This window comes from Sus scrofa, chromosome 18, assembly GCF_000003025.6.
Source record: "Sus scrofa isolate TJ Tabasco breed Duroc chromosome 18, Sscrofa11.1, whole genome shotgun sequence".
NCBI classification, from domain to species: Eukaryota; Metazoa; Chordata; class Mammalia; order Artiodactyla; family Suidae; genus Sus; species Sus scrofa.
This window is the reverse complement of record NC_010460.4, coordinates 40,752,088-40,773,455: the sequence shown is the minus strand read 5'-3', so window position 1 is coordinate 40,773,455 and position 21,368 is coordinate 40,752,088. Positions and strand designations below refer to the sequence as shown.

General features: G+C 46.4%; 2 protein-coding genes across 4 annotated transcripts; one reads left to right on the top strand and one right to left on the bottom strand.

The window, feature by feature from the left end:
• LOC110257594 lies at positions 1,546 to 9,492 on the top strand. The gene is made up of 5 exons (XM_021079050.1): positions 1,546 to 1,646; positions 3,208 to 3,301; positions 3,811 to 3,960; positions 6,440 to 8,122; positions 9,086 to 9,492. The coding sequence occupies exons 3-4, from the start codon at positions 3,819 to 3,821 to the stop codon at positions 8,113 to 8,115; spliced, it is 1,818 nt and encodes a 605-aa protein (XP_020934709.1). The 5' UTR covers positions 1,546 to 1,646; positions 3,208 to 3,301; positions 3,811 to 3,818; the 3' UTR covers positions 8,116 to 8,122; positions 9,086 to 9,492.
• LSM5 (LSM5 homolog, U6 small nuclear RNA and mRNA degradation associated) lies at positions 17,547 to 21,066 on the bottom strand. Of its 3 annotated transcripts, none has more exons than XM_005673272.3 (5): positions 20,928 to 21,066; positions 19,829 to 19,924; positions 18,966 to 18,993; positions 18,190 to 18,262; positions 17,547 to 17,810 (listed from the first exon to the last, which is right to left on the bottom strand). In XM_005673272.3, exons 1-5 carry the CDS (start codon positions 20,971 to 20,973, stop codon positions 17,778 to 17,780), a joined length of 276 nt encoding a protein of 91 aa, XP_005673329.1. In that variant the 5' UTR covers positions 20,974 to 21,066; the 3' UTR covers positions 17,547 to 17,777. The 3 variants fall into 3 exon arrangements, with proteins under 3 accessions (XP_005673329.1, XP_005673331.1, XP_005673330.1); XM_005673274.3 differs by lacking the exon at positions 20,928 to 21,066 and adding an exon at positions 20,040 to 20,916; XM_005673273.3 differs by lacking the exon at positions 18,190 to 18,262.

Sequence of the window (21,368 nt, the reverse complement as noted above, 5' to 3'; positions counted from 1 at the left end):
AGGACTAGAAAGCAGACAAGGCTGAGTGCTTATGGCCCTATGTAAAGAAACTGGCCTGTGATGGGAAGGGAGGAGCATGACTGGGGACAATACAGAGCAAAGGGAGTGGGAGAATACCGCCTCTTTCAATGGCTGAAGCACCACAGCAGACACTGCTACTGACCTGCCCAATCAATATCTATTCTCCACTCTCAGTCACAGCATCCCACTTTATTCCAAGTGGCAACACGCCCAGCTCACAGGCAAGGGCTCCCACACTGCCTGTCAGCGGGGGGTAACCAAGGAGATAGAATCCAAAGCTGCAGTTTGCCGTCTAGTACAACGCCCTAAGAACAACCCTGATGACTGGGCAGCTGCTGTGCTCCCTTCGGGCAGCTCCCCAAATCCCCCTTTCACCTCCTCACCGTTTCCCTTGACTTCCTTTTGCTTTCTGCTTGGAACAAGCATTTGGACAACGTGGCAAGTTGAAGGAGGAAGCCAGTGCTAAGGATGGTGGGGTAAAGAGTGAAGTAGACCGGGTCCGTTGTGAGGCCAAGAAGTCACCAGGCCAGCTCTCGGGCAGTCCATTAGGGCGGAAAAAAAACCCTTTATTCTGTTCCACCAACTGCCATTGCTGGCCACACACAATTTCTACCTGGTAATGCAATCATGTCAAGCTTTCTGTTTCCTTCAAGAAGTTTTGTTTGCCTGTTTTTTTGGCGGCCACCCCAGCATATGAAAGGTCCCAGGCCAGGGACTGAAATGGGGCCACATCAGGGACCCAAGCCACTGCAGTGACAATGCTGGATCCTTAACCCACTGCGCCACAAGAGAACTTCCTATTCCTGCCTCTCTTGGCTGAGAAAATAGTAACAACAAGGTCATCAGGCGCTAGTACCCTTTAACTCCTGCCTTCACTCCTCCCACCTTAAATTCCCTCCCACCTCATAGACCTTCTGTCCAAGGCCAAGCACTGGACCCAGGCTGGGCTCCTCTCTCCCATCGTCCTGACATCCCTCTCCCTCCACATCAGTCGGGTCTCCCTGTCTCTCCATCCCCGAGACTCAGAGAACTCAATCCCTGTCTTTCAAAAGCTAAACTCTTCCTTACAACCCCAGGACTCCCCTTCACGACTGTCCTATGGCTTTCCTTCCTCTCACGCACAGAGCACTCTGTAGGCACCAGCGGCCCTTCCGAGCTGCCCATCCGTCACCCACACACACTCCCGTGCCTGTCTGTCCCCCCACTTTCCCCACCAATGGCGTCCCACCTGCAGGAGCCCATTCCCCTGAGATGTCAGACCCTAAGCCAGGGCGCCCCAGGGTTCACCCTAGAGCAGGGTGCAAAGGACTGCTTCCCTCCACCCATCTCAGGACCAGCTTCTCCCAGGGCCTTTGGCGGGAGTGCCTGGTCCGAGGGCTCCCACAGGGCGCATGCGCGGGTGCGGTGGGCGGGGCAGGACGGGACAGGGAGTGGCAGGGCGGGGCAGGGAGTGGCAGGGCGGGGCGTCGGGGGCGGGGTCTGCATGAGAGACAGCAAGGGCCTGTCCCCGCCCCCAAAGCGCTTATATAGAGGCCGGAGCCTTTCCCGAAACCATTTGTTCTCCCATCTCCTAGACTCTTCCAGCGCACCTGGTACACAACCACAGAGGCTCCAGAGACTTCGAGGTAGAGCAAGTACGGGTCTAGAATGGGAGTGCGGGTCGTGCAGGTTATGCGGGTCGTGTGTGTCGTGTGGGGCTCGGGAACAGACTGGCTTGTGGGGAGGGGGGTGTGAGGAGACCCAGAGACCTGGGCCTGGATTCCCAAACCGAGGAGGGGTTGGGCCTGGGGCAGAGGCTGCGGGGCAGGCTGGAGAGGCCTCAGAGAAGGGGCATGCCGCCTGGGCCTCAGTCCCCTCATCAGTGCAGCCTCCAGAAGAGGCCCCTGGTGTTTGGTGCCAGGCACTGGGTTGCCCCGTGTCTCCAAGGCCTCATATCCCCAAGGGGCTGCTGCCTGGGGAGCCTTGACTTGCTCAGCACAACAGGGGCCTGGACCTCTGCTCCCTGCTCCGTGACACAGGGCAGCACCCTGTGTTCCCACCCACAAGGAGCTGGAGGAGAAGGTAAGCGACCTGCCACCCAGGCTCTCACTTCCTGGCCAGGGATCAGAGTCTAGCTGGAGTCTCCACCTCAGCTGCAGCTGGGCAATGGCGGATCCTTAACCTACTGAGTGGATCCACAACCTCATGGATACCAGTCCGGGTTCGTTACTGCGGAGCCACAACAGGAACTCCTATTCCTGCCTCTCTTGGCTGAGAAAATAGTAACAACAAGGTCATCAGGCGCTAGTACCCTTTAACTCCTGCCTTCACTCCTCCCACCTTAAATTCCCTCCCACCTCACAGACCTTCTGTCCAAGGCCAAGCACTGGACCCAGGCTGGGCTCCTCTCTCCCATCGTCCTGACATCCCTCTCCCTCCACATCAGTCGGGTCTCCCTGTCTCTCCATCCCCGAGACTCAGAGAACTCAATCCCTGCCTTTCAAAAGCCAAACTCCTCCTTACAACCCCAGGATGCCCCTTCACTACCTCCCATTCCCTGGCCTATGGCTTTCCTTCCCCTCACGCACAGAGCACTCTGTAGGCGCCAGCGGCCCTTCCGAGATGCCCATCCGTCACCCACACACACGCCAGCGCCTTTCTGTCCCTCCACTTCCCCGCCAGTGGCGTCCCACCTGCAGGAGCCCCTTCCCCCGAGAGGTTGCTCTCCCCAGCATTCAGCAAACGTGTTCATCCCACCTCTGTGCCCCTTCCTCCTCTCAGGGCTGTCTGTCCTCCGCCCAGGCTGGCCTCCTTCCTCTCTGCTTCTCCTCTTCCTTAAGCGTCAGCGGCTCTAGGCCCGAGGATGGAAAGAGACCAGGAGCTCAGAGGAGCAGCCACGACCTGTGTCCTAACTCCACACTCAGAGGAGGGGACGGTGCGGGAGAGTGAGATGGCCAGGAAGGGCTCTGTCCTTCAGAGGAGCCAAGGCCAGGGTGCTTCAGGGTTCACCCGGGAGCAGGATGCAGAGGACCGCTTCCCTCCAAAAGTCAAGGACCAGTTTCTCCCAAAGCCTTTGTTGGGCGCCCCAGGCCTATGGGCTAAGGCGCCTGCGCAGGGTGGCAGGGTGGGGCGGGGCGGGGCCTGCTTGAAAGGCGGGGCTTCCGCGTGGAGCAGATAAAAGCTGGAGCCTCTGCCTCCCACCCACAGGCTCTCTTGTCTCCGAGGTGAAGAGGTGGAGTCCAGGCACAGGGCGTCGTGCTGCACGCAGAGGCTCCCAGTTCCCGACTTCGAGGTAGAGCAGGTGGGTGTCGAGAACGGGAGTTGCGGTCATGGGTGGCTCAGAACAGACTGGCCTGAGGGGAGAGGGGCGTGAAGAAGCACAGACCCCGGGGCCTGGATTCGCTGTCTGAGGAGGGGTTGGGCCTGGGACAGAGGCTGAGGGGCAGGCTGGAGAGGCCTCAGAGAAGCGGGTGCAGCCTGGGCCTCAGCCCCCTCGGCAGTGCGGCTTCTGGTGCTTGGCTCCCGGCGCTGGGTCACCCCGCACCTGCAGGGCCTCATGTCCCCAAGGTGCTGCTGCCTGGGGAGCCTAGACTTGCTCAGCACGACGGGGGCCCGGGCCTCTGCTCCCTGGGTCGGAACACAGGGCAGCACCTCGTGTCCCCATCCCAGGGTGGCTGAAAGAAAAGATAAGGGACCTGCCACCCAGGCTTTTCAGTTGTGATGGGGGACCAGGATGGCTTTCTTCCTCCACAGCACTTTGCAGGGTTGAGTCCAGCTGCCCTTCCCTAACTCCGAACCTTTGTTTTTCAGCCTGGAAAATGGACTCTTCAGGAAACAACCAGACTTGTGAGGGCAGGAACATCGGACCTTTCTTTCCTGTGCCCCCCGTGACCCCGCAGCCTCTCCTGGGTCCCTGGTTCCAGAATCCCACCTATAATCCACTCTCCATTCCAGGGGCAGGTAAGGAATCTGAAGCCTCAAAGAGGTTCAATGGGATTAGGGACCCTCCCTGTCAACCAAAGCCTGAAGGTTTTCTAACCCCTTTTTCCACGCCTCCCTTCCTCGCCCTGTGCTGACACCAAAGAGATGGTGGCAGCACCGTGGGGCAGTGTTTGTAGTCCAGGGTCACAGGAAACACTTGAATTCTAGCTTCATGCCAGTGACTCTGCTGAATACTACACATGGGTTCTCACATTTGGCCACAACAAGCCATGGGCGAGGCAGCATTGCTGTCCTTGCTTCCACATGAGGGACTGAGGCTCCCAGTCAGTGACCGGCCCAGGGTCACACAGCAGTCCAACCAGAGTCTCCTCATGCTCTGAGAGCAGGCTGCTTGGCAGAGGTACCTTAGAGCTCCTCGTCCCTGTAATTTCTTCTACAAGGCCTAAAGGTTCTAAAAGCTCTTATGGGGAGGTCTGAAAAGTCCTTTGGAGGAAGACTGACGAGTGAGACTTGAAAATGTTTGGCGTTTGGGGTGTAGATATCTGGGATTTATTTCATTCAGTCCATGGTGGGCAGAGGCTTTAGGCAGGGTGGGGCAGGGGCCTTGGGCAGGCAGGGGGCTCTATGGGGTGATTCTCCCCTCTCACACCTCCCAGTAAGAAAGATAATGTTCAACTTGCTCTTTTGCGTATCCTGCTGTAGGCGAAGCATGTTGTTTATATTATGCAACTTCTCCTATTTGAAAACTAGGTGTAATAAGGAAGGCTTTTGAATTTGTTAATCACTGTGTTCAGCTGAATAGTAGTCATAAGCTGAACAAGGGAGAGGGAGCTGCGCCAGCTTAAGGCCTGTGACCTACCATTAATTCTTCACTGTGTCTCTATCTGGTAGATGGAGGACTAGCACCTCCACATGGCCAGTTCCTTCAAGAAATCTTTTCTATGAATGTTTGCTCTGTCTCTGGAGTTGCCCTAATTAGTACTGATTTTGAAATGCTGTTTTGAAATTATGTGAGGAAGAGTCTGAGTACAATGACTGGGAAGTTTCTGAGAGGAAGAAATTCACATTCTGTCTTAAAACAGGTTCTTCCACACCCTTAAGGTTTACATTATTTATCCTTTCCAGTTGGGGTTTAGGAGAATTAAAGGGCTCAATTCTGGGAGAAGGAATAAGATTTGACAAGATTTTACAGAGAAAAAAATTTATAGGATTAATTGTCTTCTGAAACCTGGAATTTCAGAATTGAAGGCCCTTTGGATTGGCTGTGTGCAGATTGAGCCCCCGCAGGTTTTGTGTTCTTGTAAATTGTGATTGTTCCAGAATTGGAGGTAGCAGTTTTTCCCTGTAACTTCACTGCTGTGAATGATCTACGAGTTCAGTACAAGAGCTTTTTACTGTTTTAGGAGTAAGTGACTTCCAGGCATTTTACCTATCCAGAATCTGAAAAGCTACCACCGTAAAATATTGACATGCAACACACAGTGCTATAGGATTGAGATAGAGGGATTAATTATGTTCTTATAAATGGGGCTGATTTCAGTAACTGCTTAACTTATCTTTGCATCATCTTTGTTTTCTATATAAGATGATTTTGAGGGTTTTTTTGGAATTGGCCAGCATTTCCCCATTTCTCCACACCCTGTGCCTGTTAACTGCCATTCTACTACTGTTTCTGTGATTTTATTTTTTCCAGATTTTACCTAAGAGATTGTTCAGCATTTGCCTTTCTCCAACTGATTTTTCTTAGCAAAATGCCTCAAGTTCCATCTATCTGTTGGCAAGATTCTCTATTTTTTCAGCTGCCTCAGCAGCATATAGAAGTTCCCAGGCCAAGAATCAAATCCAAGCCCTGGAGATGTGACCTATGCCACAGCAGCAGCAACTCTGATCCTTAATCCACTGCACCAGGCCAGGGATTGAACCAGCATCTTCACAGAGACAAGCTGGCTCATTAACTCACTGTGCCACAGCCGGAACCCCAGGATTCTCTTTTTTTAAAGGATTAGGCTCTGGTGGCAGTTTGGTAGCAGGGAAAGGAGGATGTTTCAGAAAAGGGAAGACTCCACCTATGTCTAGGTCCTTATTTTATCACTTACATCTTAATGAGATGATGCAGAGAAAATACAGATATGAATGTGTGGTCATTGTTCTTCACTATCCTGATAAACATCAGGATATTGATAAACCAATGGTAAACCATTCAAATGGTGCAACTGAAGTGAGAATCAGGGGATTATTCAGAAAGATTGTTTTGGGAGCAAAATGGACTATAGATCTGTGAGATATGTGAGAGACAGATTAAGAAAGTTAGCAGGTATTCATTTAAAAATGGGAAGACTTTTAAGCCACTTGCTTTGGTAACTGAAGAAGTAACAGAAGACTAGGTGATAGTCCTTTTGGTGGATTGGAACAGTTGTGTCTCTGCAGGTGTGCACTGGCTGAATGTTGTGACTGGCTGCAGGAGACAAAATGGCTAACCATCCCTTTCTCTTTCTAGGTTTCACAAATGGAAGTCTGTATTTTCCATGTCCCATGGTGTTCATTGAGTATCCTGGCTTCCTCGTCCCTCAGTCCCCATTGCCCACTGCTCTTAACCAAAGACCCATAGTCCCTCTGTTTTATAGCATGGCACCACAATACGGTGGCCACTGCGAAAGAATGAAAACAAAAGACACACAAACAGAAACTGAACCTCAACAGGATGAAAACTTGAATGAAAATGAAGACATGCCCTCAGAAGGGGACAGCCGTGACATAGGAAGGGTGACCAGTAACCCTCCGGATACATTCTCCCCTGAGAATGTAGGTGAAAAGAAAGAGGTAGAGAGCAGTAGCTACCCTGAGGGGCATGTTCCCTCCCCTACCAGGTTGGCCCAGGTCGACAAAGTAGATGGGACCACTCAGGGTGACACGAAGCAGTGCTGTGTTGCACAATCTGGCCAATCCCCTGAGTCTGCATCAGAAAGCAGTAAAGGACCATGGTGGAGATATAGTGACTCCTTTGAATCTGATGATGATGATAATTATTCTGATAGCTCTGAGGAGTACTATTTTCATTCCCCTGTAATGTCTGCCCCTACCCCCTTGCCAAGTGAAGTAGGTGAGGGTGTACAACTCCAGGAAAAGCCCCAGCAAATGCCCTCTGGAGGTGAATCTCATAGCCTCTGTGAGAGATGTCATTCCTCCCCTCCGTCCACTGTGTACAGAGTCAGTGAGGGCGTCCAGTGCGACATGGATAAGGATGCAGAGCAGAAGGAGAGTGGGAACCAGGATGAAGATGAGTATGAAGAGGAGGTAGAGAATAACTATGAGGACCACGGGTTCTCCCCTCCCTGGTCGGCCCAGCTCAGCACAGTTGATGAGGGCATCCAGTGCGACATGGATAAGGATGCAGAGCAGAAGGAGAGTGGGAACCAGGATGAAGATGAGGAAGAGATTAACTCTGAGGAGCACAGTGTCTCCCCTACCTGGGAGGGCCAATTCAGTGAAGTGGATGAGGGCATCCAGTATGGTGTGAGTTGGTTTGAGTCACAGCTAGAGACGTATCCCCACCAGATGCCCTCCAAAGGGAAGGAGACATTGCCAGACTGCCAAACCAAGAGATCATGGAGAAAACCAGTCGTGAATAGGAAATTAGGTCCAGATGAAGAGCGCATGAAAGATGAGACTGGGGAGGCGTCTAAAGAGAACTTCAAAAGGAGTGAAAAGATTAAAAAGACAGTGAGAGGCAGGAAGCTGAAAGACCAGGGCAGCTTCTCCAATGTTAAGACAGTCTGTTTGTTGAAGAAAAGTGCTGCCTTGAACATGGTGATTCCTGAGGATTCAGGAGACTCTGAGTTGGAAGAGGAAGATGATGAAATGGATGAGGTCGAATGCCTCCTTGAAGAAGTGAGTCTGCAGAGCCCTCTGACAGCTTCCAAAGGAAGGTCTTATCAGAAGGCTGGGAGGATGCTCAGGGTGCCCCCTGAGAGCGCTCTCCCTCCCCAGCTTATTGCCTGGCCCACGAGAAATAAGTACAAGCTGCTGCAAGTTCGTGGTGGATATGAGCGCATCCCTGAGGTGTATCAGTCGGAACAACGGGATGGCTGTGAGAGCAGCGGTGACAGGCTCCGAAGCAAACACACCATGGCCAGGCTGAAAGGCCTGGAGTCCAGGAGAGCCTCCCACAAATGATTGGAATGTAAGTGACCATTTGGTTGTCTGTGACCATTCTCTACTGGGTCCTGGATGCAAAAGCATCCATGGATTTGTAGGATTTCTCCATTATTAGTTCCATTCTTAGCCCTAAAACCTTTTGACTGAAGACATACTAAATAAGCCTACCCCTTCTACTTAAAGGTTTTGGTATTGTCATATCTTAAATCTGCTATTGTCATGAATTTGATTAATGCTTACTGATTTGGAAGTTGTTGTTGTTGCTTTTTAGGGCCGCAGCCACAGCACATGGAAGTTCCCAGGCTAGGGGGTGAATCAGAGCTACAGCTGCCAGCCTACACCACAGCTCACGAAACGCTGGATCCTTAACCCACTGAGCAAGGGCAGCAATTGCCCTCATGACCTCATGGATGCTAGTCGGTTCATTAATCACTGAGCCACTGCGGAACTCCTCCACCAAACTTTTTTGTGAAAAAAATTTTTTTTGTCCTTTGTCTTTTTAGGGCTGCAGTCTCGGGCATGTGGAGATTTCCCAGTCTAGGGGTCTAATTGGAGCTACAGCTGCTGGCCTGTGCCAGAGCCACAGCAAGCCTGTCTGCGACCTACACCACAGCTCATGGCAACGTCAGATCCTTAACACACTGAGCAAGGCCAGGGATTGAACCAGCAACCTCATGATTCTTAGTTGGATTCCTTTCTGCTGCTCCACAATGGGAACTCCCAAACAAATGTCTTTAAAGGCAGCAGCACCCCTTCCTCAAATGCCACCTTATGTAGCTTGGAGGTGCTGCTGCTCTGGTGCAGTGGAGGGTGTGCGCAGAGCTCTACCTGTTCCAGACCCACCCTCTGTGGCCTGGAGCTCCTCTCAGGGCACCTGGATAAAACCTTCCCACCATGACATGACTGAGTCAGGACCCAAAGGGACAGCCCTCCAATGCATCCCTTGTTCCCCATGGCATTTCTACAGGGAATATCCTTTCTGTTACAGGAATATCACCGAAGCATCTTCTCCCAGGCAGCTACGGTCCTGTGCAAGACCACTGCCCTGATCAAGAAGCCTGGAGTCAGAGCACCGCTCTGCCTCTTACCTCGGACACTTACTGGCATATGCAAGGCGACTTCCTCATCTACAGAATAGGGGTCATGCCTTTACTTTAACAGTGCTGTGGTGAGAACAAGTTAATTAAAAGAAGTGAACTCATTTGTAAACAGTGTTCTGTATTCCGTGTGTGTGTGTGTGTGTGTGTGTGTGTGTGTGTGTGTGTGTGTGTGTTAAGGGGTGTTGCTTGAAATTTGTCCGCACTCACACTGCATGACTTTGACTTCTTTCCCCAGTGGCATCCAAAGTCCTTTGGTTGGTGCGCGGGCCAGAAATTCCCTGGCATGTTCATTGCCTGGGACATCTGGTATACAGTCTTCTGGCTTAGCCTCATCTTCCTGGAAAAGGAAGCTCTATAGCAAAGCACTGGAATTCCCTCCCACCTGTCAGAGAACACAGCACCACCTGGCTTTCTCATGGGCTGGAGACCCCTAGGTCATCATAAATTAACCTCTAAGAGCTAGAAGGACAAGTTATAACTGACAGAAAAAGCAGTAACTATACTAGAAGAACTATGCCCCTCAAACAAGGTAGCTGTTCTTAGAGAAAAGTTACTAGTGTTTAAATTGATCTGAGCTCCAAATTCCAATTCTAGATTATAAAAATTAGATCCTAAGATGGCAGAAAGTTTTCTGCTAACTTAAAAGCTTTGGGGAGTAAGGCAAGGCATAGAATTAAATATGTTTTCCTGGAATAATAAAAGCAGACTAAATTATACCTTGAAAGCCACTGTCGTGTTTTGTAATCTCAAACATGTCATATAAGTAAAACAGTTAATAAGTGTGGCCAGCAGTCAGAGTTGCTGTATAAATAAACTGATGCTACATTGCTGTACCACAGCATGCTGGGTTGTAGAACTGAAATTCACCAAAAAAAAAAAAAAAAAAAAAAAAAGCCAACTTGGTTTCTTGGGCCAATTTTTTTTTTTTTTTTTTTTTTTGAAAGCAGGGAAAGCAAAAGATTGTAGATAAAATGTGAGGGAAGAGGAGCCATGAGTTAATTATGGGTCCAAACTGTCATTACAGTTGTGGGTAATTTACCTACAGTAACTCCCAATATTGAGAGGCCTATGGGGGTGAGTGATCTAACAAGGATGGGGGCTGCGGAGGGGCCTGGGGTTGGGGCAGCAAAGCCAGAGGTCAGGGCCTGGTGCAGGGGAGGGAGCTGACGGTGCTCTGTCCCAGAGGCTCCCCCTCCCGTGTCCCCTGCAGCTCCTGATTCAAGATCTCCCCCACAGGTCTGTGCTGCCAGCAGCGTGGGCTGCCGGGCTGGCTGCCTCCTGCTCCTCAGCTCTCTGACCGCCCTCTATACCCCACTGACCTCGCTGGACTCAGGGATGCAGGCCTCCTGCTCGGTGCCTGGAGGCCAGGCGGCCCTCAGTAAAGAACTGCTGCTGGAGCGGCAGAGGACTGACTGCGGAACACACTTGCCCTTCCACCAACAGAGCTCTCGACCCCAGGGCCCTGAGGATACAAGTCCTGTCTGTGCTCCCAACTCAGTTCCACTTTGCAGCCCTCTGCCAGAACTTCTGGACAAGGCTTGCAGGTACCAAATGTAGAAAAGTAGCACCGAATGTTTATGTTGATTACAAATTTTTTTATTTTAAATTTTCAAATTGAGATATAATTGACATATAACGCATTACTTTTAGGTGTAATTATGTTCAGTTTCAAGGACTGACACATTTCAGACTATACAACACATGGCATGGGTCTGGCTTTTGAATGTGAGTGCATCATGGGCACAACCCTCTTTTTAAAAAGTAGTAGCAGGAGTTCCTGTTGTGGCCTAGCAGGTTAAGAACCCAACTAGCATCCATGAGGATGTGGGTTCAGTCCCTGGCCCTTGCTCAGTGAGTTACAGCATAGGTCACAGATGCAGCTAGGATCTGGCATTGCTGTGGCTGTGCCGTAGGCCAATAGGTGCAGCTCTGATTTGACCCCTAGCCTGGGAACCTCTATATGCCACAGGTGCAGCCCTAAAAAATGTAGTGGCAAAAGAAGCAGGAGGACTGGACATCTCAGATGTTTCAGTGCCTCTAACAGTGTCTCCATAAGGAAATTTTACTGAAAGAAAGCATCAGGCATGGTAGCTCGTTTCAAAATTCTATCTTGGGAATTCCCATCGTGGGAGTTCCCATTATGGTGCAGCGGAAATGAATCCTCTAGAATCCCTGAGGATGCAGGTTTGATCCTTGGCCTCACTCGGTGGGTCAGGGATCCAGTGTTGCTGTGAGCTGAGGTATAGATCGCAGATGTGGCTCAGATCCTGCGTTGCTATGGCTGTGGCCTAGGTCGGCAACTGTAACTCTGATTCGACCCCTAGCCTGAAAACTTCCGTATGCCATGGATGCAGCCCTAAAAAAAACTAAAAATAAAATTCTGTCTTTGACTCCAAAACTTGGAAATGGGGAGTCCCCAAATGCTACACACAGAAGGTGGGTTCAGATTATTCATTTTCTGGATGTTTGTTTTTTTCTCCTTGGGCCCAGCTTAATTTTCTCAATTTGTGTAGTTAAAGTGTCTCACTTTTAGCATCAGAAAGATATTAATAAATGTTGAAATGTTAAATCATTTATCTAACGGTCAAATACATTGATTATCCCAAGACTGATTTGCGACACTCTCCAAGAAAAAAAGGGGTGCAGTATAGTATGAGATAGTGTGTTCTGTGTGCTTGTACTGTGTATATGGGGAAAAAGAGATTGTGTGCATGTGTTTACACATTTCTATACACACAGACATGGCTTTATAGAATAGTATACCTCTGGAAGGATACCTGAGAGAGGGAGCTTTTTTCTTCACTTAAATTTACTTACGTATAATTGTTTTTAATTGCAAAAGAAAAATGAAATTAATGTTATCTTCCTTAACACCCATGTTGGTGTCAGACCAGGTTAATATATCTCTAAGAGAAAAGCCAAAGATAATGCAGTACTTTGCATAATTTTGGGCCCTTTTATTAATTGTTTCTGTTAGGAGCTCATTTCTGCTACACAAGCTATATAGTTAGAGACTGCATTTTTCTTTTAAAATTTCAATGTTATTTCTCTAATTGCTTCAGGAGTTAAATCTCCATTCTATCTACTACTAACCAACTTGCTATTTCCTCCTACCAAAAAAGAGCACGTGTCTTAAGAGAAACTAGACTATTTTCAGGTTATATGGAATATTCAACTTAAAATCTTACTTCTTATAGAAGTAACCAGTCAATAGTTACTATGCCAGGCACAGGGCTAAGTACTAGAAGGGAGAACTACGAGCATAAGGGTACGCCTAATGAAATCTAGAAAGGCATAAAGTTAAAACTGCTCTCGGGGGAGTTCCTTTCGTGGCTTAGCAGGTTAAGAACCTGACTAGTATCCATGAGGATAAGGGTTCAATCCCTGGCTTCACTCAGTGGGTTAAGGATCTGGCATTTCGGCAAGCTGTGCCATAGGTCACAGATGCGGCTTGGATCCCAATCCCTTGTTTCTGTGGCTGTGGCATAGGATGGTAGCTGAAGCTCCAATTCAACCCCTAGCCTGGGAACTTCCATATGTGGCAGGTGCAACCCTTAAAAAAAAAAAAAAAAAATCCTGCTCTCAAAAATCCCTATGTAACTCTTGACAAAAGTACTTCCCATAGTGGCACCCACAAAATGGAGGCCTCATCAGTGACCCAGCTGATGCCTCAAATAGAAACTAAGTTAGCCTGCACCGATGGGAAACGCCTCCGTGTCAAGGGAATCTAAGATACATACACACCAATCACTATCCTCCAGCCGGCCTTACCTAGCTTAGCCTAGCTTACCCTAGATAAGACCTGCTAGCATTATAAGGAAATCCCTAATGTTTTACCTAATCATGTTGTTTGAGTTCCCATAAAACTGAATTACCAGAGGTCCTGTTGTGGCTCAGAGGTAACAAACCAACTAGTATCCATGAGGATGTGGGTGGGTTCGATTCCTGGCTTTGATCAGTGGGTTAAGGATCTGGCATTTCTGTGAGCTGTGGGGCAGGTAAGCTACTATTATGGCATTGAGAAACCAATTATTTGATCCGAATGCTTTCTATCAAAAGATTAATAACCAAAAGGGGGAAATTGATTAAAATTCATATTTTATGGCAGGAAAAGAAAATTTTAAATATACTTTTTCCTTTTTATTGCCACATCTACAGCATATGGAAGTGCCCATGCAGGCCTACAGCCATAGCAACACCAGATCCAAATGCATCCATAATCTGTGCTGCAGCTTGCCCCAACACCGGATCCTTAAACCACTGAGGTCAGGGATTGAACCCACATCAGGTTCAAAACCTGCTGGGCCACAACGGGACCTCCTAGATAAAAATTTTTTTCTCTGCCCACCTGGGCTTTCTCTGTCCTTTCAGTGTGTATTATGCTTCTGCACTAACCAGACCTCCCTAGGAGATAGCCTTCCTTCTTAATCTTGTAAAAGGTCCAGGTGACCCAATACTTGCTTTGTATGTGCATCTGGATTGTCTAAAGTGTCAATGTCATCTAATGTGTAACCTTTTGTCTCAAAAATGTGTATAATGATCCTTGACATCTAATGGGCAAAACAGTCCTCAGAGCTTTCTGAAACGTTTCTGGGTTACAATTCTCAGGTTGGTCAATTAAGTTTTTTCCATTTCTTCCTTAGATTGACCACCGATTAATTTTTTTTAACAGGAAGGAACAGTGTCACAAATTCTATGTTACTAAGCCAAGACCTAGATGTGGTTGACAAGTTCAATAGGTTTTCCTCATGGCAGCCTGTTAAGGAACTTGGGTTTCTGTTGTATAGAGGTTAAGCTGCTGAAGGATTTAAAAGCCAAAGTGTCACATGACAGTATGCTGCATTTAATAAATCACTCAAATGTTCTAATGGCTGTGGAGGACAGATTTGATGGAGACAAGCACAAAGGAGGTTGTGTGAGTACAGCAAAGTTTGAGAGCGGTTGGAGTCTTTGAGGGAACCAGCAATTAGCACGCCTCCCCCATGACTGAGTTCTGAACCAATGGAGAAAAAAGGTAAAATGGTAAACAGACAGGGATAAAAATATTTTTATTATTTACAGATGTTAGGTGGATGATGTAGCTTGTATCTGTGGGCTGTAGTTGTAACCTTCTTAGTATGGAACTCCTGAATTATTCAGATTTACCCATCAAACTACAGGAACTGCTGGATAATCTCACACCACTTCGTGTCTTCATGCAGACCTTCCTAAAACTTACAGTTAAGAGCAGAGAACATCTGTTCCCTGAAGGCAACTCAACCCAAAGAGGGAAAAGGAGTTGAGGTAAGCATGCCCAGTTTCCCTCTTCTGATATTTTATTAGATACTCAGTCAATGTCTCCTGGAATAGAAGGAAAATGATAGAGCCAGGTGCATGATGCTAATTAATCTTACTCCATGTAGGAAAAAAAAACAAACACAACACCAAAAGTGGAAAATAAGCATTCTGCCCTTACATTCCCCATCTTTTTGTTTTTTTTTTTTTTTTTTTACTTTTTAGGGCCTCACCCATGGCACATGGAGGTTCCCAGGCTAAGGGTCGAATCAGAGCTGTGCCCACTGACCTATGCCACAGCCACAGATACGCCAGATCCAAGCCAAGTCTGCGACCTACACCACAGCTCATGGCCACACTGGATCCTTAACCCACTGAGCAAGGCCGGGGATTGAACCTGTATCTTCATGGATGCTAATCAGTTTCATTTCCACAGAGCCACACGGGAACTCCCTCCATCTTTTTGTTCTTTTCACCCACTGGGCTTAACCATTAACTCTGAAAAACCAGAGCACAGGCCATAGTGAAGTCATCTCAAAAACCAACCACTGTTCCTTTGGTTATTTTCTTGGGATCCCTGGAAACAATTTAGATTTTGTCCCCAAAGCCTCTGAGAATGGTCAGATAATTAAGGGAGTTCCCTAGTAACTCAGCATGTTAAGCATCTGGTACTGTCACTGCTGTGGCTCTAGTTACAGCTGTTGCATGAGTTCAGTCCCTGGCCTGGGAACTTCCACATACTACAGGTATAGCCAAAAAAAAAATGTAACCTATAAAGAATTCCTACAGATTAATAAGAGAAGTATCTCAATAGCAAAAGCCTTATTCACAAAATACAAATGAGTTCAAAGGAGTTCCCGTCGTGGCGCAGTGGTTAACGAATCCGACTAGGAACCATGAGGTTGCGGGTTTGGTCCCTGCCCTTGCTCAGTGGGTTAACGATCTGGCGTTGCCGTGAGCTGTGGTGTAGGTTGCAGACGCGGCTTGGATCCTGCGTTGCTGTGGCTCTGGCGTAGGCCGGTGGCTACAGCTCCGATTCAACCCCTAGCCTGGGAACCTCCATATGCCGCGGGAGCGGCCCAAGAAATAGCAACAACAACAACAACAAAAAAAGACAAAAAGACAAAAAAAAAACAAAAAAAAAAAACAAATGAGTTCAAAATTACTATTATTATTATTACTTTTTGCTTTTTAGGGCCACGCCCTAGACATATGAAGATTCCGAGGCTAGGGGTTGAATTGGAGCTACAGCTGCTGCCCTATGCCATAGCCACGTCAGATCTGAGCCGCATCTGCAACCCACAGCACAGCTCACGGTAATGCCAAATCCTTAACCCACTGAGCAAGGTCAGGGATCGAACCCACAACCTCATGGTTCCTAATTGGATCTGTTTCTGCTGCGCCACAACAAGAACTCCCAAATTAATTTTTAAAAATTTAGGAGTTCCCGTCACGGCTCGGATTCCCACGTTGCTATGGTTCTGGCATAGGCAGGCAGCTACAGCTCTGATTAGACCCCTAGCCTGGGAACCTCTCTATGCCAAGGGAGCAGCCCTAGAAAAGGCAAAAAGACAAAAAATAAAAATAGAAAAATTTAAACATACCAGGTTTTGCCTATCACAATGGCAAAGAGAGAAGATAAAACAGAGACAATGCTGGTAAATATGTGATGCATACTATGAAAAACTACAACTATATGTAGGTTGGCACAAACTTTTTCTTGGCAACATGATAATAACTTAACTTTTGACTTTATATATTTATGATTTATTCTAAGAAAAACAAAAATGCATAAAGATTTAGTTAGACTACTGTGGCCATTAATAAAGAATAGGCTAAATAAGTCACGGTAAACCCTTTTAATGAAATACTATGCACATATTAATGTCAAAACATTTGACACAGAATTTAAGTTAAAAAAGTCTTGGGAGTCCCCGTCGTGGCTCGTGAATCTGACTAGTATGCATGAGGACGCAGGTTGGATCCCTCGCCTCCCTCAGTGGGTTAAGGATCCATCGCTGCTATGAGCTGTGGCATAGGTGGAAGACGGGGCTTGGATCCAGCGTTGCCTAGCCTAGGAACCCCCATATGCCGTAGGTGAGGCCCTAAAAAGACAAAAAAAAAGTTTTAAATGGGAGTTCCCATTGTAGCTTAGTGGTAGGCAAACCAACTAATATCCATGAGGACTCGGTTTCAATTCCTGTCCTTACTCAGTGGGTTAAGAATTTGACACTGCCTGGAGCTGCAGTGTACATTGCTGACGAGGCTCAGATCTGGCGTTGCTGTGGTAGGCTGGCAGCTGCAACTTCAATTTGACCCCTAGCCTGGGAACTTCCATATGCTTCGGATACGGCCCTTAAAAAAATAAAAGTCTTAAGTGGAGGCTACAAAACTGCATTTGGGAAGAGCAAATTTTTGTAGAAATAAAATGTGTACTGAGAGGATACTGAGAAAGTCTAAAATAGACAAGGTGTGATTAATATTTTCCTTTTTACTTTAATTACTTTTCTACAATGTACATATATTATCCATGTATTTTGTCTTTTTTTTTTTTTCTTTTTAGGGCCAAACCCGGGGCATATAGAGGTTCCCAGGCTAAGGGCGGAATCAGAGTTACAGCTGCCGGCCTATGCCATAGACGCAGCAACTCGGGACCTGAGCCGTGTCTGCAACATAGACCACAGCTCACACCAACACTGGATCCTTAACCCACTGAGCAAGGCCAAGGATCGAACCCACAACCTCATGGTTCCCAGTAGGATTCATTTCCGCTGTGTCACAACAGGAACTCCATATTTTGTCTGTTTTTAATAGGAGTTAATGCAACTTGAATTCAGTAGAAAAATCCTCATTTCAAGGCATCAGAGTTTGAACTGAATTTTGTAAGTAATCATTTCTGGTTTTTTAAAACACACCTGTTCAAAATCAAAGCTCATCACTTTGTTTAGAACAATTTTTGTTTGAAAAATCAAACGGTCGTGTAAGTGAGGAAGCAAATAAACATAAAATGATAGGAAAGCAAGTTGACAAAATAAGTTTTGTTCCGCTAGCTACTACAGTATAATGAATAAAATAACAGTTTACCAAAAACACCTTTATTTTTGTCTTCAAAGAACAAACTATTCTTTTCCCAAGATAATCATGATTAATTTACAAAAATTGACATTAACAATGCCTCTTCAAAGCATTTCCCTTTAACGGGAAACTTGGCTTCACAGAATCCAAATGTTCATTAAAAGTTTAAAAAAAAGTTACATTTTGTTGTCATAAGACAAAACAGAATCTAGCATAAGTGAAGAAATCCATTCATACTTCAGGTCCTTCTCCTCCAGGAACCAGCTGCAAAAAAGGAAAAAGCTTAAAATCATCACTACTACACAATATAAAAACCCCTACTGAGAGCTCCCCATTGACTAAAGCCACACCACTTTGCTCCTCCCCCATATTCCCATTTTCTCCAAGTCACTGCTATTTTACAATGCCACCACCCTCAATACTTAATGTCTCCACAATGACTCTTGGTAAAATAAATGATTAATAATCACAAACTAATCTTAGGCCTAATGTCATCTTTAATGGCTTTAGAGCCCTGACCACCAGCATCCCTTTCCCATTTTAAGTACCACTGGGCCACAAGCATTTAGACAAGTTAGTTCTGTAATCCCTGCCCCATAAAAATGGCTTAACATCTAAATAAAATAGCTTTACTGTATCTTACCATTGTTATATTATTTCCATTTAGCAAAATTTGATCTAACTTAGTAATTCTTCTTCCTTCTGGTGTGATTTCACTAAACAGATTTTTTAAAAAGTCAGGATAAAAATAAAGAAAAAATTAAAACAAAACAAAAAGTCAGGATAAACAGTGATTGTCAAAGCCAACATTTTGATTCCCCCAAAAGGCTAATTATTATATATAAATGAAAACATGAGACAAAAGTTATCCATTGGTTTATTCTTCCCCACAGGGAATAGAGTTGACGGGCTCATCTAAGATCCACATCCACTAGGGCTGATCTTCACTTAAAAAGCTAAAACTTGCCTAGGAGATCAAATATGAAATAAAATGTTTACTATCCTCATTTTTTTTAACCATTCATTTGCTTCTGCTTCCTATCCATTATACCATTCTGTAATCAATTCAATTCTGAAAGCAGATCTACTACTGGTCACAATCTTTATAATTAATATAATTGAGCCATCATTTACATTTTCTATATTCAATTCAAAGTATTAAATACTTTTGATCTGAGCCCTAAGATCCCTCACTGCTTTTAGTGTCTTTTACCTTAAAGCTTTGTTTCCACTAATTTCCTAACAATTAAGGTAATAATCCTACAATCCAATTTTACTAACCTCAGTCATAAAATTTCTATGTTAGTGATTCAAACAGGCAGTGTTTTCTCATACATCATTTTACTGACTCAACAGTGCTACAACTGCCTTAAAGAGAGATTCCCCCTGCCCAATTCTTTAATTTTTAACACTACTCACAATTCAGTGACATCTTCCAGTACCATATCTGAAATTTGGTGTTAAGAAAATATATACCATGTTAAATTTACTCTGGCTTCTGTCTTTGTTCAGTTTTAATTATAACATTGGGAGTTCCCATCATGGCTCAGTGGTTAACAAATCCAACTAGGAACCATGAGGTTGCGGGTTCAATCCCTGGCCTTGCTCAGTGGGTTAAGGATCTGGCGTTGCCATGAGCTGTGGTGTAGGTCGAAGATGTGGCTTGGATACATCATTGCTGTGGCTCTGGCGTAGGCCAGCAGCTTACAGCTCCGATCAGACCCCTAGTCTGAGTACCTCCCTATGCCGAGGGAGCGGCCCTAGAAAAGGCAAAAAGACAAAAAATAAAAATAAAAAAATAACATTTAACATAATGACTCAAATTCAAATTGCTTGCGATTGGTAGGGGTACACACACCCCTTAAAACACTACCACGAATTCCATGAGAATAAATTAATTTTTATTATAATAATCAGTAAGCACTGACTATAGTTCTTACTTTTTTAAAAAAAACTGAAGATGGAGTTCCCGTCGTGGCGCAGTGGTTAACAAATCCGACTAGGAACCATGAGGTCGCGGGTTCCGTCCCTGGCCTTGCTCAGTGGGTTAAGGATCCGGCGTTGCCGTGAGCTGTGGTGTAGGTTTCAGATGCAGCTCGGATCCCGCTTTGCTGTGACTCTGGTGTAGGCCGGTGGCTACAGCTCCGATTCGACCCCTAGCCTGGGAACCTCCATATGCCATGGGAGCAGCCCTAGAAAAGACATAAAAAATAATAACAAAAAAAAATTTTTTTAATTAAAAAACAAAGAAAAACCCATACCCCCACTTTTTAAAAGGATACTGACAAAGTCATCAAATCCGAGAAGCGTGCCAACAATCTCTTTATCACTCTTCATCACAATGTGAATTCTTGATCCTATACACTTGTCTACAAGCTCTATAGATACAGGTTTTTTAAAAGAAAAATAAGTGGGGGGAGGGGTGAAAAAAATTATTTTGCACATTCATTACTTCAAGAAATATGTGAGTACTTACTGGCACTTATTACTTACATATGGTGAAAGATAAACCAAGAAAAGGATTCACTCAAAAACTTCAGGTCTCGGGAGTTCCCGTTGTGGCGCAGCAGAAACGAAGGCCAGCAGCTACAGTTCCAATGGGACCCCTAGCCTGGGAACCTCCATGTGCCTCGGGTGCGGGCCTAAAAAGAAACTTTTTTTTGTTCAATGAAGGAAAAAACTTTCCAATTACCGCCACGTCCACTAACTTAATTACCCTTCAGATACAAAATATTAGAAAAAGACATAACTGTCTTCCCCAGCCCCAAGACGGCTATCCTCTGTTCTCTGAGAGCAGCTTGAATATCTCTTCAGCAGAATTACTGTTACTTGGTATGATGTTTAATTGTCTGGCATCCTGTCTCCTGCGCTGGCATGAATGCTACCTGAAGCTAAGTTACGATGTCTAGTCTACAGATGCGCAAAAACTGTTTGTGGAATAAATGAATGACAATCAGAGCTAATTTCCAGTGTCCCCTTTTAAAGCTCATTGCAGACCCCGCTACCTCTCTCAATAACGGGCCAGACAGACAACAGGGTCTAACCTAGGGATTTTAAATGCCAGGTAGAAGAATGGGACTGCTATCCACTACTGTAAAGGCGAACTCACAACAAAAAAGGCCGACGACGCATTCACTAAGTGTGAACCTTTTCCAGTGACGGTTTGGTGTGAGAACTCAGAAAGTCCTGGCTCAAGAAAACCCTTCCACGCCGAAAAGACGCGGGCGGCCTGAGGCCTCAGAGCCTTAGAGCCCAAAGAGCCGCGGATAAAGAAAACAATTGGTCAGATACATTTCTCTAACACTCAGTCAAGGACTGCGCTGGCCCTCGGCCCGCAACCCTTCAGCTCCCCTCCCCAGCTCCCCACAGGACAACGATTACCTAGAGGTAGCAGCTGCGACGGGTTAGTCGTAGCGTTAGCCGCCATGGCTACGCCGGAAGTGGCCAGCCTCTACCGACGTTGGGAAGGCGAGTTTGAAAGAGCGCGCTTCCGCTTTTTTCCCCTAGCCCGGCCAGGCTCGACCAATCTGAGGCCGAGCGTGCGATCGGGCCAGTCCTACGTGAATCGCTCGGAGTCACTTCTTTCCTCCGCAACGAGATCCGGGGGAATACATCAGTGCGTTGAACATTCTGCGGCCTCAGCAGATACTTTGCCCTCCAAGTTTCCAAGACAAATTAAAGATATCTTGCCTTATAAATAAAATATTCCTCAACCTGGAAGACTGCAAAATAGAAACGTTTGAGTCGTTTGATTTTCCCTGGGTTATATTTCATTTCAACCAAGGATCTTCTGAAGACCAACATAAATATTTTTTCCGCCAC

Bases quoted from the DNA above. Each gene is read 5' to 3' on its own strand.
- LOC110257594 (XM_021079050.1), top strand. From the start codon at position 3,819: ATGGACTCTTCAGGAAACAACCAGACTTGTGAGGGCAGGAACATCGGA. The intron at 3,961-6,439 runs GTAAGGAATCTG...TTCTCTTTCTAG, and splicing joins ACTCTCCATTCCAGGGGCAG to GTTTCACAAATGGAAGTCTG.
- LSM5 (XM_005673272.3), bottom strand. From the start codon at position 20,973: ATGGCGGCTAACGCTACGACTAACCCGTCGCAGCTGCTACCTCTAG. The intron at 19,925-20,927 runs GTAATCGTTGTC...CTGTATCTATAG, and splicing joins GTCGCAGCTGCTACCTCTAG to AGCTTGTAGACAAGTGTATA. The intron at 17,811-18,189 runs GTAAGATACAGT...CCTTTTTTGCAG, and splicing joins ATGGAAATAATATAACAATG to CTGGTTCCTGGAGGAGAAGG.